The 15591-nt window shown below is 63.9% G+C and overlaps 1 protein-coding gene across 1 annotated transcript; it reads left to right on the forward strand.

Moving 5' to 3' along the window:
* Window positions 1–7093: 7093 nt before the first annotated feature.
* Window positions 7094–15585, forward strand: ECEL1 (endothelin converting enzyme like 1). The gene is made up of 18 exons (XM_025886708.2): window positions 7094–7225; window positions 8176–9068; window positions 9678–9746; window positions 9853–9963; window positions 10044–10136; window positions 10285–10409; window positions 11090–11312; window positions 11794–11892; window positions 12122–12196; window positions 12397–12500; window positions 12751–12809; window positions 12886–12937; window positions 13551–13618; window positions 13800–13924; window positions 14220–14285; window positions 14649–14744; window positions 14967–15043; window positions 15177–15585. Exons 2-18 carry the CDS (start codon window positions 8277–8279, stop codon window positions 15274–15276), a joined length of 2334 nt encoding a protein of 777 aa, XP_025742493.1. The 5' UTR covers window positions 7094–7225; window positions 8176–8276; the 3' UTR covers window positions 15277–15585.
* Window positions 15586–15591: the final 6 nt, after the last annotated feature.

Here is a 15591-nt window from a genome sequence, read left to right on the forward strand (position 1 = left end):
GGCGGGGGTGGGGGACATCCTGCCTGGAGGGGAGCTCGGCGCTGGGCTGAGGGCAGCCCCAGGCGAGGCCAGCACTCTCAGACGTGTGGATGGACACGGCTGCTGGAACCTCTGGGCAGCGGGGGAGGAAGGCAGAGATTGGCAGCCAGGCTTCCCGCTGGGGGGGGGGGGGGGGCAGTGCGGGGCTGGGGCCTCTGGTATTCTGCTGGCTGTCCTCAAATCTGACCTGTCATCCGCAGGATGTCTGTGGGGGCCCCTCGCCATCTGCCGCCTCAGCCCACACCCCTGGGTGGCTGGCCGTAGGTGAGGTGGACATGGATGATCCCGGTGACACACAGGTGTTCAGTGGGAACTCTGATTCTGGCACTATTGTCCTCTATGCCACGGTTCCTCTTCAGGGAGTCTCTGACAGTGCCCCCCTCCAAAACACACAGTCTAGAGGGAGGTCCCCCCCAGGGCCAGGGCCCTAAGCCTGGCCCCCTGAGGCCCTCTGAGGCCCTCTGTCTCCTCCCCGCCACAGCCCTGCTCTGCTCTAAGGGGCAATTAGTGGCCTCCATTTTAATTAGCTAACGATCCCCTTCAGCTCCAATCACTTGAAATGATGATGGAGTGCAGGGGGGAGGGGACCTCGGGTCCAGTGACCCTGTGAGGCAAGGAAGGGGCCCTTCAGGTCAGGTCCTGCTGGTTTCTCTGGGCTCTGCCCACCCCCCCCCCCCCCCCCCCCCCCCCCCCCGCTTCTTGCAGTCTCAGGCAACGGGCCCTAGGGATCCTGACAGGAACTGCCCCAGGCTCTGGGGTCCACCTTTCTATATCCCCACAAACACCCCTGGCTTTATCTGCATCTTGTAGTAGGAGCTGAGCTCCCCGTCATGGCCGGTGCATCAGACAATAAACCCAAGGGGCGTGGTTGTCAGAACTGGAGACCCACAGCCGTCAGCCTCTCTACTGCCTCCCTGCCCCCCACTTCTACCACCCTGTTTTGACTGCCAATCTGGCCTCCACCCCCAGTTGCACTGTGGTCAAGGCCTTGACACTCAGGCTCGGCAAGGGCAGGGTGATGGGAAAATCTGGGGTCCCCACAGAGCTAAGGAAGAGAGACCAGGAGAATGCCAAGTCACCAGATAGTGTCAGGTGGGGACAAATGCTGTACAAGATGTGCCCACGGTAACAGACAGAAAACAACTGGGTGCTTCAGACGAGGAGATCCAGAAAGAGCCCTTGGAGGTGGGGCCATCGGGAAGGGAGGCCAAGGCCTGGCTGCAGGTCTCTGAGGTCTCTGGGCAAAGCCACCTCGGCACGTGCCCGGTCCCGCAGGGTCAGCACTTCCCACCCGACACAGTTCCTGGGCTGAGACCACGGCTGGGCCCCTGGCTGTGTCACCTTCACCTGGGTTCCGCGTGCCCTGCCTGTCCCCTACAGAGCCGTCGCTTCATCCCCGGGCCCGTAGTGTACGTGCCCCCAAGACGCTGAAGGCAGCAGACGGGTTTAAAGCTCAGCTTCAGGGCTCGGGAGCTGGGTGAATGGGGGCAGCTTGCTTTCCTTCTCCGGGCTCCGTTTGCCTGCGTGTAAATTGGGGCCAATGCCAGGGGCCCCTCCTGGGGTTTCTAAGGCTCAGTGTGGGGCAGCAGGGAGAAGGCCTGCACAGAGCATGGCACTTAGGACGTGCTCCACACGTTTTATTATGGGGTTCCACCCACAGCTGTGGGAGGCCCACGCAGACGGGGGGCAGGGGCCTGCTTTCTTTAGCCCCGTCCATGCACCGGGTTCCAGGCTGGGCACGGAGGGGCACAGATCTCTCCTGCAAGGAGAGGCCCTCAGGGAGGGACCTGCCCAGCCAGGGGGACCGTCAGGACACTGCAGAAGCTGAGAGGGAACAGGAGAAGGACTGGAGGGCTGGGCATGAGGCTCTCGGGCTGAGGGGATGGTGACAACAAAGGCACAGAGACAGGGGTCCTGTGCTCTTGAAGAGGAGGGACGTTTAGGGGAGCATGATCCAGGAGGCTGGAAGGGGGTCTGAGGCCAGACTGAGGAGGCCCCGGGAAGCCACGACGGGGGGTCACAGAGGGTGTGGGGCAGGAACGGGCAGGATGCAGCAGCACCTGGGTGAGCGAGCGGAATGAAGACACCACCTTCCTCCAGCAAGGAAGGGGGAACGAAGGGCCAGAACGGAGACAGGATGGATGCGAAGGAGATGAGGAAGTAAGAGACCGGGGGCTGGGCCCTGAGGCAGCCAATGAGGAAGAGGCGGGAAGGTAGAGGTGAGCTGGGTTGTGGCAGCGCAGTGAGCCTCTGGGGCCCCCGGCAGGGGCAGGGGCGGTCCGAGGGCCTGGGAGCCGCCAGCCAGGCACAGCCTCCAGGGGATGGAGAGCAGCTGGAACCAGGGAGGGCTGGGCAGGGTGGGCCGGGAGGGAGGGCGGAGAGGCAGGGAGGACGTCTGTGCGGGAAATGTTGCTGTGGGCCCATGGGTACAGGGCACTCAGCCACACATTTTGGGGCGCCTGGGTGGCTCAGTCGTTAAGCGTCTGCCTTCGGCTCAGGTCATGGTTCCAGGGGCCTGGGATCGAGCCCCGCGTCGGGCTCCCTGCTCAGTCGGAAGCCTGCTTCTCCCTCTCCCACTCCCCCTGCTTGTGTTCCCTCTCTCGCTGTGTCTCTCTCTGTCAAATAAATAAAATCTTGAAATAAAAAACTGACCCGGAGGTTGGTAGGTGATCCGAGAGAAGAGCCTGTGCACAGCAGGATGGAAGCCTACCACACAGTAGGATAGAAGTGAGGGGACCATGGCAGGGGAGGAACAGCCCCCTCTGGTCGTCTGATGGGTCCCAGGGCTGAGGAGAAGCATGTGTAGGATCTGAGAGCCTGGGCAGGTTTGGGGGGCGTGTGTGTGTGTGTGTGTGTGTGTGTGTGTGTGTGGTGCTGTGCCTGGTGTGAGGCTTGGTAGGGGGAGGAGGGATCCTGCGAGCTGACCACAGCTGTGTGAGATCTTTCCATTTCTACCAGCTGTGTCACCTGTGCTGGGCTCTGGGCTCCACAGCAGAGTAAGATGTAGGCAGTATGGTTGGGGCTCAGGGGGGCAGGCCCCCAGCCCATCAGGGCACCTGACCAGACAAGAGAGGGTGACATCCCAAGGAGGATGAGTGACAATTGGGCAGTCTAAGAGGCGATGGGAGAAGGATGCTTCAGCAGCAGCAGAACAGCAAGTGCTAAGGCCCTGAGGTGCATGAGAGGCAGCTAAGTTCTGGGAAATGAAACTAGATCAGAGTGACCAGAAGAAGAGAGGTAGGAGGTGGGGAGACAGAGCGGGAAGGGCAGAGGTTGGGAAGAGGTCGCTGCCTCACGGGCACACTAGGTGTGGGTTTTTTTTTTTTTTAAAGATTTTGTTTATTTATTTGACAGAGAGAGACACAGCACGAGAGAGAACACAAGCAGGGGGAGCGGGAGAGGGAGAAGCAAGCTTCCCGTGGAGCAGGGAGCCCGATGCGGGGCTTGATCCCAGGACCCTGGAATCGACCTGAGCCGAAGGCAGACGCTTAACGCCTGAGCCACCCAGGAGCCCCTAGGTGTGGGGGTTCTATCATGAGAGGTGAGGAGGGGCGCCGGGAGCCCGGGGCCAGTGGGGAGGCTGGGGCAGCGGTCCAGGTTGGAGCGAGCACACCATGGGGTTGGGAGCTAGCAGAGGAGCTCAAGAGAGGGGCCTGCCCAGGGGAGGTTCTTGAGTCCAGCTCAGTGAGGGCCAGGCAGTTTGGGGAGGAGATGCACCTCCCTCAAGGAGGCCCAAATATCTGAGGTAAGTGGGGTGCAGGGTCCAGCCCTCCCTACCCCCCTGCCTGGTCAGGTGGCTAGCCCACTGGGAGCTCAGGCAGGAAAGATGGGCAGCCCCTCATACCACCTAGTCATTCCACCTAGTCATGGCAACAGGGCAGAATGAAGGCACGGACTGGGTGCTGGGGTATGTGGGCCTTTGGGGCCCCCCAGGCCTGCTATGGGCACCTAGCTTTCCCACAAAAGTCTGCGTCAGCACCGTGGTGGCTGCCCAGAGGCTCCGGCCTTCCCCCGCCCCCTCCCCATCACCCCGGCCACTTGGGAGAGTCATTTCATTTCTCAAATTAAAAATCCATTTTGTGCTGTGAATAATAGATGGGATGAGCACTGGGAGGCTGGGCAGAGGACAGGAAGCTGGTTGGGGGGTGTTTTCCAGGATACAGAAAAGACTGCAGAACGGACTGTGGTGCGGAGTGGGAGCTCGCTGGGTAGGATGCAGCCTGGGGGGCATCCCAGCCTCCATCCCAGAGCAGAGGCAAGATGAGGACCCCCTTCAGCCACTGTGGGGCTCCGAGGCCTGCCTGCTGGAGTGGCAGGCAAATGGGGGCCCAGTCTGTCCCCACTTATGTGCAGGCCAGAGGGGTACAGAAATGGTTCTCACCCTCAGATGCCTGGCTTTTCAGGTAGGCAGTCCCCTGCTTTGGAGGGAAGCAGTTAGCACTTCCCTTGGTTAAAGCTCAATAGACACGTCATCGTCATCGGTGTGAGAACTGTTGTCCCAGCGAGTGGGGCTGCTCTTTGCCTCTTCCCCTGAACCCAGACCTGGTGACGCCTCACCCGGGCGGGGTAGGCTGGGATCTGGCCCAGGGTCAGAAAGGAGGCTGAGTTGAGGGTTTCAGGGCCAACCCGCACCCCTCACCTCTGCTCCTGGCACCCCCTCAGGCCTTCTCTCTCCAAGGCAGCTCTGACGGATGCTCCCCCAACTCCTGCTTCCCCGGCCCCGGCCCCGGAGCTGGGCCTCCAGTTGCCTGGCTCAGGGCTTGGCTGGGTGCTGCTGAGTCCCGTCATTCTCTTGTTCTTCGGTTAGCGGGTCACCTTGACAATTGGGGGCGGGGTGGAGGAGCACTGGAACTGGATGCCTCAAAGAGAGCACAGGGGCTGGAGGCCAGCCCCCTGGCCTCCTCTCCTACCTGTGCCCAGCTTCTGTTTCTGAGAAGGAAGGAGCCAAGGACCTGGTCACTCTTTACCGGCAGACTGTCTAGGGGGTCTAGGACTGAGTGCTTGTGAGCCCAATGCCCAGGCCACTCTGGTCACCGTGCTCAGGCCTGGGGTTGTCCTGGGAGCCTCTGGGGCTGGCTGTGGGGGGTGAGGTGCTGTACAGAGCGGGCAAGATGGAGCGAGGCAGGCAGATAGGGCGGCCTGGCTGCATGGGGAGGCAGAAGACCCGATCGATGACAGCTGGGAGCATGGGAGAGGGATGGCCAGGAGGGGTCCAGCAGCTGACCTGGGAGGGAGCCGCGGCTGAGGGCTTGGGTCCCCCACCCCCTAGTGGCTGGGACAGCGGGGTCCCCAGGGAAGCACGTTTGCCTTTGTGCCTTTCTGTCGGAAGAGAGTCGGCTCCCTGAGACAATATCCATTTTTATATTTCTTGGAAATTTCACGGCATTCATTTCAGGGAAAATAAAAGCTGTCATTGCTGGAGAAATGATACCAATCAGGGCCCGAAAAGGCTGGAAAATTATCCTCCTGGAGACGGAACGTTGAGGGAGAAAATGCAGATTAAAAGCACAAAGAGCCACTTTGCCACCGCCCTGCCCTCCCCTCCTCCCTTATGGAATCACCACATTTTACATAATTCCCCTTCTCCTCAGTGGAATTAATTGGACCCACGAAGAACGCGTGGGGCAGAGGAGGACCCTGACGTGGCTGGAGGTGGAGGCAGAGAGGATCCAGAGTGGTGGCGAACAGACCGGCAGGTGGATAGACACAGGAGAGGCAGAATGGGGGCCGAGGTGGCTCCTAGGGGGCCAGGGGCCAAGCAGCCAGGCTGCCGAAAAGCCCCGGGGAGGGGACAGGGTGATGGGGCCTTGGAGCCCTTGCCTTGTTGTGGTTCCTATGAGCTGGGGCTCCATGGCAGTCTCGGGCTGTCTCACTGTCCAGGCCAGTCCGGCATGCTAGAACGGGCAGGCCTGGGAGCAGTGGTGCCCGGTGGGGTCCCCCGCTAGGGACACCGGAAGCAGAGAGGGTGGGGAGGGCAAGACCAAGAGAGCAGAGGCTCCAGAAACAGTAGCATTGGTCCCAGAAGCCCCAGGTTCCCTGTGGCCCACAGGGCCAGGCCCTGTGGGGGTACAGTGGTGAGCCAGGCAGAAGTGGGCCCTGCCTCAGGGGCTGGGGATGTGGGAGACAGGTCCCACGTTCAAAGAGCAAGTTGTATGGGAAGAAGGTGGCGGGTGAATACATTCAGAGACACCCATCCCCGCGCCCACCCCCTACCTAGCTGGTCCCCTCCACCAGTCCATATAGCAGGGGCCTGAGGCCTGCACTCCCTGTCTGAGGGCTAGGGCTGCAGGGCAAGGCCGGCAGGCACCCTCCCTCCTTCCCTCCTGGTCCCCAGCGGGGAGGGTCTCTTGCACTACTCCTTAGTCTTTTTCTCTCTTCCTGACCAGGGGCTTCCGGAGCAGTGGGGGCTGAGGCCAGCCGAGGTTTGGGGGAGGGGTGCAGTCTCGACCCTCAGGCCACCTTCCTGCAGTAGCCTCCGAAGCTCTTTCTCCACCAGGGTGAAGGCTGCCTGGCCAACCAAAACCCCAGACGCCCTCGCGGGAGTGCTGGGTAAGGGCAGGGGCTAATGGGGGGGGGGCAGAAGCCCATTTATTGAAGGCTGCTCTGTGCCAGGCGCTGGGCAGAAGCGCACAGGCGCTATTTCAGCACACCCCACGGCCTCGCTGGGAGTCAGCCCTGGGCGGTGCTCCAGTCCTGTGGGCTCGCCTGGGACAATCCACGCGCCTCCTCAGCTATCGCTTGAGCCCCTTTCGGGCGGGCCTGGTAGGCGGCCCCAAGTGGGGGCATCGGATCAGAGGGGAACCCTTTCCCGGGAGTAGGAGGCGCCCTCACTCTGCCCGGGACGCAGTTGTACCTGGAATCCCCGATCCCCGAGCCCGTATAAGCCCCTCGGAAGCGAGTCCCGCAGCCGCCGTCCCCGCCCCCGAGCTGCCACCGAGCTGCCAGGTAGCCGGGATGAAGGGTGGAAGAAGGAGGGGGCGCAGGGGGCGGGCGGAGGAGGGTGGAGCCGCCGGCGCGCCCCCTCCCTCGGGGCCGGCGGGCGGCGCGGCGCGGCGGCAGAGAAGGCGGCGGGCGCACGGAGAGAGCTCCCGCCCGCCCGGCTCCGCTCCAGCTCTGGCTCCGGCTCCGGCTCCGGCCCGGGCTCGACCCGCTCAGTTCCCGCTCGGCCCGGGCGCGCACCTGCCGGGTAAGTGGCATCCGAGTCCGAGGCGGCCGCGGCCACCATCGCAGCCACATCCGCCGCCGCCGCCGCCGCTGCGCCGAGCCTCCGGGCTTTGTCTGCGTCCTCGCAGCTCCGGCTGCGGCTGCGACTCCCGGGCTCAGCTCTCGGGCTCCGCGCACTGCGCGGCGAGGCGCGGGAGGCTCCGCGCCCAGAGCCATTGGGCGCACCGGGCCAGCTCGCTCCACGCCGGGGGTGAAACTTCGCTCAAGTTTGGGTTCCGGGAAAAACCTGTTGAAGCCGGGAGTGGCCCACGGCGGGGACGGAGGAGCGGGGAACGGAACCGGTTCCAGGTTCTTAGGGTCGTCGGGGTTTCTCCCTGATTCGGGGCCGGTTGGAGCGCGCCGCTTGGGAAAGGGGCTGGTGGGCATTCTGGCTACTGAATAGAAGACGGGGCTGGGGGTGGCTCTACGCACATCCTCGAGGACAAAGTTTGGTTCTTTAGCCGCTTTCCTGAGCGTCTAGTTCCAGTGCGGCTTCTGGGTCGGCGTAGACTCGCCCTTGACCGCACCTCCTTTCTCCAGCCTGTCTTCCCCCTCCCCCACCTGGCCGTGGCTGTAGCAGGTCGCAGATGAGAAAGGCAATGGGAGGAGAAACAGCCTTTCATTGAGGGCCTACTATGTGCCAGGCCCCGTGCACGATGCTCCCCTACTTTATATCAGGGCAAGTCTGCGGCAGGCATCTGTGTGCAGGGAGAGAGGAAGCCACTGTGCGTGCGGGAGCCGGCGGCCACTCTGAGCCTTCCCCTGGCCTCATTCTCAGACTGGCTGAGGGAGGCCAGGCCCTCGGCCCGCTCGCTGGTGCAGTCACGGGGTGGCCTCCAGCCTCTGGACCTAGGCCTCTGCCCCTCCTCGTCGTGCTGGTGGGCCCCGTCGGGCCCCTGTGCCTCTCTCAACCGGCGTCTACCCTTCCCGCAGCTGCGGCCCGGGAGCCATGCGGAAGCCCGCCAGGAGGCCGGCGGCCCGGCGCATCCTGTAGCTGAGATCGCCGAGGGCTGCGCGGCGGTGCCAGCGGCACCATGGAGACCCCATATTCGATGACGGCGCACTACGACGAGTTCCAGGAGGTCAAATACGTGAGCCGCTGCGGCACGGCAGGTGCGCGCGGGGCCTCGCTGCCCCCCGGCTTCCCGCTGGGCGCGGGGCGCAGCGCCACCGGGGCCCGGGCGGGGCTGCCGCGCTGGAACCGGCGCGAGGTGTGCCTGCTGTCGGGGCTGGTGTTCGCCGCCGGCCTCTGCGCCATCCTGGCCGCCATGCTGGCGCTCAAGTACTTGGGCCCGGGCCCCGCGGGCGGCGGCGGTGGCGCCTGCTCCGAGGGCTGCCCGGAGCGCAAGGCCTTCGCGCGCGCCGCCCGCTTCTTGGCCGCCAACCTGGACGCCAGCATAGACCCGTGCCAGGACTTCTACTCCTTCGCGTGCGGTGGCTGGCTGCGGCGCCACGCCATCCCCGACGACAAGCTCACCTACGGCACCATCGCGGCCATCGGCGAGCAGAACGAGGAGCGCCTGCGGCGCCTGCTGGCGCGGCCCGGGGGTGGGCCGGGCGGTGCGGCCCAGCGCAAGGTGCGCGCCTTCTTCCGCTCGTGCCTCGACATGCGCGAGATCGAGCGGCTCGGCCCGCGGCCCATGCTCGAAGTCATCGAGGACTGCGGGGGCTGGGACCTGGGCGGCGCCGCCGAGCGCCCCGGGGCCGCGGCGCTCTGGGACCTCAACCGGCTGCTGTACAAGGCCCAGGGCGTGTACAGCGCCGCCGCGCTCTTCTCGCTCACCGTCAGCCTGGACGACAGGAACTCCTCGCGCTACGTCATCCGCGTGAGTGCGTCCCCCTCCCCAGTTACCCCGCCGGGGCCCCGGGGGTGGGGGTGGGGCGTCATGGGCGCGCGGGCGCGCACGCTGTCCCCGCGCAAGGCGACCGGTGCAGAAGGGGAGGGGAAGGGAGGGAAGGGGAGCGCGCACCAGCATAGCGCGGGAGGAGGGCGCAAGTAATTTCCCTCGAGTAATTGCGGTGTTTAGTGGAGCCGCGGGAGCCGCAATTTCGCAGTCCTGTGGCAGGCTGTGAGCGCACGGAACGAGGGGTGTGCCAGTGGCCTGGGGTGGGCCAGAATGCCAGGGGCCCCAACTCTCGGGTTGGGCCCCAACTCTCTGGGTGGGCCCTGCGAGTGCCTTTTATAGGTGGGGAAGGTGAAGGCTTATGGGAAGAAAGATGGGGGCATGGGCTCCCGCCTACCCCCGGATCGCCAGGCCAGGCTGGTGAGGGGTGGGGGTTTCTACCAGCTTCTCTGGAGGGAGGGAGGGGTAGGGTTTTCGTGCTCCTGGGGCTTGTGACAGTGGATATCTGGCCCGTCCTCTGGTCAGTCTGTTTGCAGGAACCTGGCACGCTGACCTCTAATCTCTGACCTCTGACCCCATCCCTCTCCCCAGATTGACCAGGATGGGCTCACTCTGCCGGAGAGGACCCTGTACTTAGCTCAGGATGAGGAGAGTGAAAAGGTGCGGGGTTGTGGGGTGGGATAGCAGGGAAGGCCTGCGGCTCCAGGAGGGATAGACTGGGGCCTGACACTGACCTCCACCCTTGAAACGTCCCCTCTCGGTGCAGATCCTGGCAGCGTACCGGGTGTTCATGGAGCGCCTGCTCAGCCTGTTGGGAGCCGATGCTGTGGAGCAGAAGGCGCAGGAGATCCTGCAGCTGGAGCAGCGGCTGGCCAATGTGAGCAGGGGGCCGGCCGCGGACTGAGGGGAGGGGACCGCCAGGCACGGCTGGTCCTCCTCACTCACCTCCACCTCCAGATCACAGTGTCGGAGTACGATGACCTCCGGCGAGATGTCAGCTCCATGTACAACAAGGTGACGCTGGGGCAGCTGCAGAAGATCACCCCCCATGTGAGTGCAGCTCACCATGACGCTCGTCCCTTCCCCAGGGCCACAGATGGGTTCCTGTGTCCTCCTGTGCCTCTCCCAGACTCCCTCCCTGTCCTCTGTGGTCCCTGCCACACCCAGCCATACTGTCCCCCCACCCCCACCATGACAGCTGCAGTGGAAGTGGCTGCTGGACCAGATCTTCCAGGAGGACTTCTCGGAAGATGAGGAGGTGGTGCTGTTGGCCACAGACTACATGCAGCAGGTGTCCCAGCTCATCCGCTCCACACCCCGCAGGTACTGCTGCCAGCCACCCAGTCCTGCCCACCTGCCCCTCCGGGCCCCTCCCCTGCACTCCACACCCCTTGCTTGGTGAGCTTTGAATTCCCATTTTCACTCCTGTTCTGTAGCCACCCTGGGGAGGAAGGTGAAGAGCACTGGAACAGGAGTCCAGATCCCCAGACTCAGACGTGGCTCTCGCCTACTCCCTGGGACCCTGGGCAGGGCTTGTGAGCTGCCTGAGCTGCAGCTCGCTCATCCCGGGATAGTGAGGCTGAGTGAGTCCCGACTTCAGAAAGGGAGGGTGTGGTTGTAGCTCCGCTGCCCCGTGGTCACCGAGGGGAGAGCCTCCTTGGTCTCTGGCCTCCTTGGGGAGGAGCAGAGGCCTCTCAAGCCCGGGCCTGAGGCAGACAGTCTCCTTGAGCGCCCCACAGCAAGTTAGCATCTGGCACTCTGCGGGGGGCGGGGGAGGGAGGCGGGCAGAGGTGTGTCCGGCTGTGTGGGGGCTCAGCCTTTTTCCCTGCTGGGGTTCAGGCCACTCCAGGTTCTGCCCCCACAGATCCGGGATGACCCTCACGTCCGTGTGGGTGTAGGTCTAACCCCAGGCTGGGGGGTTTGGAGGGGGGTGGGGTGGTGCCCTTGGCTGGCCCTGGCACGGGAGCCCGTCTGGACATGCAGCTGTCTCACCTCGTGCTCAGGATCCTGCACAACTACCTGGTGTGGCGTGTAGTGGTGGTCCTGAGTGAGCACCTGTCACCACCATTCCGAGAGGCGCTGCATGAGCTGGCCCGTGAGATGGAGGGCAGTGACAAGCCACAGGAGCTGGCCCGTGTCTGCTTGGGCCAGGCCAACCGCCACTTTGGCATGGCGCTTGGAGCCCTCTTTGTACATGAGCACTTCTCCGCTGCCAGCAAGGCCAAGGTCAGGCTGCCCTGGGCTTGCGGTTTGGGTGCGGGTGCTGGGCTGGGCATCGAGTCCTCCCATGGCCTCGGAGAATGGGGAGTCCCACACATCCCCTTGCAGACAGGGGCTCAGCCCTCTCTGGGGCTCCGGACTACTTCTCACCAGGCCACCTCCCCCAGGAAGCCTACCTGGTCTACCAGCCACAGGAGGGTTTCCCCCTCAGGCTCCTGCCCATCTTTCTCTGCCATGCTCAGTAGGCATGGCCTTGGGGATACATGATCGTTGGTGGGGTGGCTTGCTTCCAGATTGTGAGCTTTTTGTTGGGGCTGCAGGGCCTGGATCCCCACCTCCGAGGTCTCCCCTCGGTGCTCAGCACCAAACCTTAGGCCGAGGAATTGGTACTGAAATAGTGGTACCCCTCATGCCAGGTGCCGGGGGGTGGTGCCCAGAGCTAAGGCCTCCGGGGTTGACCCCTGATCCCCGACCCCTGGCCCTGCAGGTACAGCAGCTCGTGGAAGACATCAAGTACATCTTGGGCCGGCGCCTGGAGGAGTTGGACTGGATGGATGCCGAGACCAAGGCAGCTGCTCAGGCCAAGGTGAAGTGGACCCTGTCCCCATTCGTAGGTCCCACAAACACTTATTGAGTGCCAACTGTGTGCCAGGTTGGGGTAACAGAAGAGGCAAGATGCCCCTTGTGGGATTCACATCACCTGGTCTGGTCTCCTTGAGCCCCATCTCTGGGCTGGCCCTAGAGCTTTCTCCCTTGGGGGGTGGGAGGCTGTTTCCCGAGGCCCTGGCCCACTCTGGCCACCGTCTCGCCTGCAGCTCCAGTACATGATGGTGATGGTGGGCTACCCGGACTTCCTGCTCAAACCCGAGGCTGTGGACAAGGAGTACGAGGTGGGTCATCCCCTGGCCCTGCCCTGCCTGACCGGCTGGGCTTCAGTCCCTTGGTCAAGACCCCCAGGGAGGCCCACCCTCACCAAAGAGGAGGAGCCACGGCCCTCAGCTGATGGCCCCTGGGAGGACATGGGGCCTGCACAGCCTCGGCCTGGCCACACCCCTCGCCTGCTGTTGAGTGCTGCCCATCCTCCGTGCAGTTTGAGGTCCACGAGAAGACCTATTTCAAGAACATCTTGAACAGCATCCGCTTCAGCATCCAGCTCTCAGTCAAGAAGATCCGGCAGGAGGTGGACAAGTCCACGTGGGTGCCTGGCCCAGAGCTGGGGAGGGAGGTGCTGTGGGGAGCGGCTCCTTACCAAGGCCAGGAGGCTGCTGGGGCAGACCGCCTCACAGCCATGCTGGTGCAGGTGGTGGTGGGGGCACTGCGGTGCGGGGGGGACTCAGCCTGGGGGAGGCGCAGGACATGGCTACAGGCTGGGCCACTCCTTAAGAAGGAGCCGGCTGTGAGGTGGGGGGGGGCCTCCCTAGCTGACCCCCACCTCCCTCCACAGGTGGCTGCTCCCACCGCAGGCCCTGAATGCCTACTATCTACCCAACAAGAACCAGATGGGTAAGGGGGCGTGTCCCGCCTAGGGGCCCCGGATGGAGGTGGGGCAGGTCTCCTGCTGACCCTGCCCTCTTTGTAGTGTTCCCTGCAGGCATTCTGCAGCCCACGCTCTATGACCCTGACTTTCCACAGTGAGTACCCAACCTGGCACGAGCCAGAGCCAGCTCTGCGGTCTTGTCTGCCGGGTGCATGAAAGCTGCTCAGAGTGTCCTGACCCGGGCTGGGCCCAGCAGTCATGGCAGCTACAGATCCTGGGGCCCCATCGTCTTCAGCCTGGGTTATTTAGAAAAATGTGTAGGTTTGTTTGTTTTTTTTTTCTTTCTTTCTTTCTTTTATTATGTTTTCTTTTCTTTTTTTCTTTCTTGTGTCCTGAGTTCCCCCTTACCTGGTTTGAGGCTCCTTTAGGTGTTTCAAAAGTGGAGTGATCCTAGTGATGAGGAAACAGGCCAAATCCTACATGGGGTGCCTCAGTTTCCCTCATGTCTTCCTCCAACCCGCTCTCTTCCCCCGTCCCAGCGCTGTTAGATGTGATTTCCTAAAAAGCAGCTGCAAAGGTATCATTGGTCCCTTTTACATATTGTATGAGGACCCTGAGGCATGAGTGCCCCAAGACTGTGAGGACTCCAGTATGGCCTCCCCGGGCCACTTTGGCCTGACAGGGGCATTCCCGGGGCCTGGGCAGCAGCGTGCAGCTCCCAAGAGGGTGGGTGAGGCTGGGACCTGACGCTGCTGCCGTGGGCCCAGGTCTCTGAACTACGGGGGCATCGGCACCATCATCGGACATGAGCTGACCCACGGCTATGACGACTGGGGTGAGGCCCACGGGTGGCCGCAGGCGGTGCTGGGGGAGGGGAAGGACAGGTGGTAGGGGGCAGGGTGGTGATGGGCTGATGAGACCCCACAGCCCTTCTGTCCCCGTGGGCCAGTGGGCGGGTGGCGGAGGGGGCCTTGGGGCTGAGAGTTGGTCCCAGCCTCTCTGCCCACGGCCCGCAGGGGGCCAGTATGACCGCTCGGGCAACCTGCTGCATTGGTGGACAGAGGCCTCGTACAGCCGCTTCTTGCGCAAGGCGGAGTGCATCGTCCACCTGTACGACAATTTCACGGTCTACAACCAGCGGGTAAGACCCCCTGCTGCCCCTGAGGCCCGGCTGGGCGCAGACGAGGAGCGTGCACACCCACGTGCACACACGTGTGCCCCGCTCCCTGTGCACATGCTCGGGATCTGCATGCACACTCACTTGGGCGCATGAACAAGTTCACACGGACTCATGGGACATGGGGCGCACAGGGGTCAGAGCCTCATCTAAACCCTCTGGGAAAGGGAAAGAGGGGGGCCGGGGCCCAGGGCGGCAAGGCCTGAGGAAGGGCCGCAGTGGGCCGCAGACAGCCCCTGGCCTCTTCCCTTCTCGGCAGGTGAATGGGAAGCACACGCTTGGTGAGAACATCGCGGACATGGGTGGCCTCAAGCTGGCCTATTATGTGAGCTGCCCCTGCCTGGCCCTCCCTTCCTGTGGGGGGAGGGTAGGGGCTGGTGAGGACTCAGCCAGGGACATAGGCACCCCTGCCTCCCCACCACATGGAGCTGTGGCCTCTGACTGGCACCGCGTCCTCTGGAAAAGGAGGGACTCCCAGCCTGCTTTCAGGGAGAGCACAGAGGGCTGCCTGGAGGGGCCGAGGGCTGTCTGGGGTTAGCCCTCCCAGGAAGGAGCACGCGGCTCAGGGAAGGTGGAAGGCCGACATGGTGGGCGCTATGCAGAGCAGGGGCCAGTGAGGGGCTGACTGGGTGGAGGGTGAGCCAGTCTCCACGCTGGGGGCACCACAGCTCCACACCGTCACCCCCAGGCCTATCAGAAGTGGGTGCGGGAGCACGGCCCAGAGCACCCGCTGCACCGGCTCAAGTACACGCACAACCAGCTCTTCTTCATTGCCTTTGCCCAGGTGGGGGTCAGGTGGGGGCCATGTGGGAGGAGGCGGGCAGGGGCAGGGACGTAGCTTCCAGCCTGTCTCTCACCAGCCAGTCCTCAGAGGCGATGGCCCGGTGGGTGGGTTCGGAGAAGGGATTAAGGCCTAGTGTGCTGGGGGGAAGGTTGGCAGGGTTTGCTCAGTGGACTCCTTGGCTTCATCTTCCCCTCTCCTCCCCTTCTCCACCACGGGGCCCAGAACTGGTGCATCAAGCGGCGGTCACAGTCCATCTACCTGCAGGTGCTGACCGACAAGCACGCACCTGAGCACTACAGGTCTGCCTGCCCGCCTGCCCTGTGCCTCCTCCCCTCCCTGTGTCTGGGGTGGGAGCAGGCGGGAAGGGGGAGGGGCAGCTGGGGGGGGTCTTGGCCGCTGGGACCTCCTCTAGGTGGGTCTCTCCTCCTCCAGGGTGCTGGGCAGTGTGTCCCAGTTCGAGGAGTTTGGCCGGGCCTTCCATTGCCCCAAGGACTCGCCCATGAACCCTGCCCACAAGTGCTCCGTGTGGTGAGCCTGGCCGTCCGCCCGCATGAATTGTCTCCCTGCCAGCTGCCGGGGCAGGCATGCACCCGGCGCTGGTCTGCTCGGGGCGCCACTCGCCTTCTCAGCCCCTCCGGGACCTGGCCTTCCTGCCGTCCCTCACTTCAGGAGGGGCCCGGAGCAGGCGTGAGGTTGGGCTCCAGGAGGGCCTGGGGCAGAGACGCCGGGGTCCCCAGCTTTGGCGCTAAGGAGCCAGACCCGCCCCCCCCGCCCGGCCAGGCCGGGTTGTACAGGTCCCACCTTCACTATGTTCTTGCCGCTGAGTCTGGTCAATAAAGTGCTGTGC

This window comes from Callorhinus ursinus, unplaced genomic scaffold, assembly GCF_003265705.2.
Source record: "Callorhinus ursinus isolate GAN/ISIS: 27379988/994484 unplaced genomic scaffold, GSC_fseal_2.0 scaffold2, whole genome shotgun sequence".
Classification (NCBI taxonomy): domain Eukaryota; kingdom Metazoa; phylum Chordata; class Mammalia; order Carnivora; family Otariidae; genus Callorhinus; species Callorhinus ursinus.

Bases quoted from the DNA above. Each gene is read 5' to 3' on its own strand.
- ECEL1 (XM_025886708.2), top strand. From the start codon at position 8,277: ATGGAGACCCCATATTCGATGACGGCGCACTACGACGAGTTCCAGGAG. The intron at 9,069-9,677 runs GTGAGTGCGTCC...CCCTCTCCCCAG, and splicing joins CCTCGCGCTACGTCATCCGC to ATTGACCAGGATGGGCTCAC. The intron at 12,810-12,885 runs GTAAGGGGGCGT...CCCTCTTTGTAG, and splicing joins ACCCAACAAGAACCAGATGG to TGTTCCCTGCAGGCATTCTG.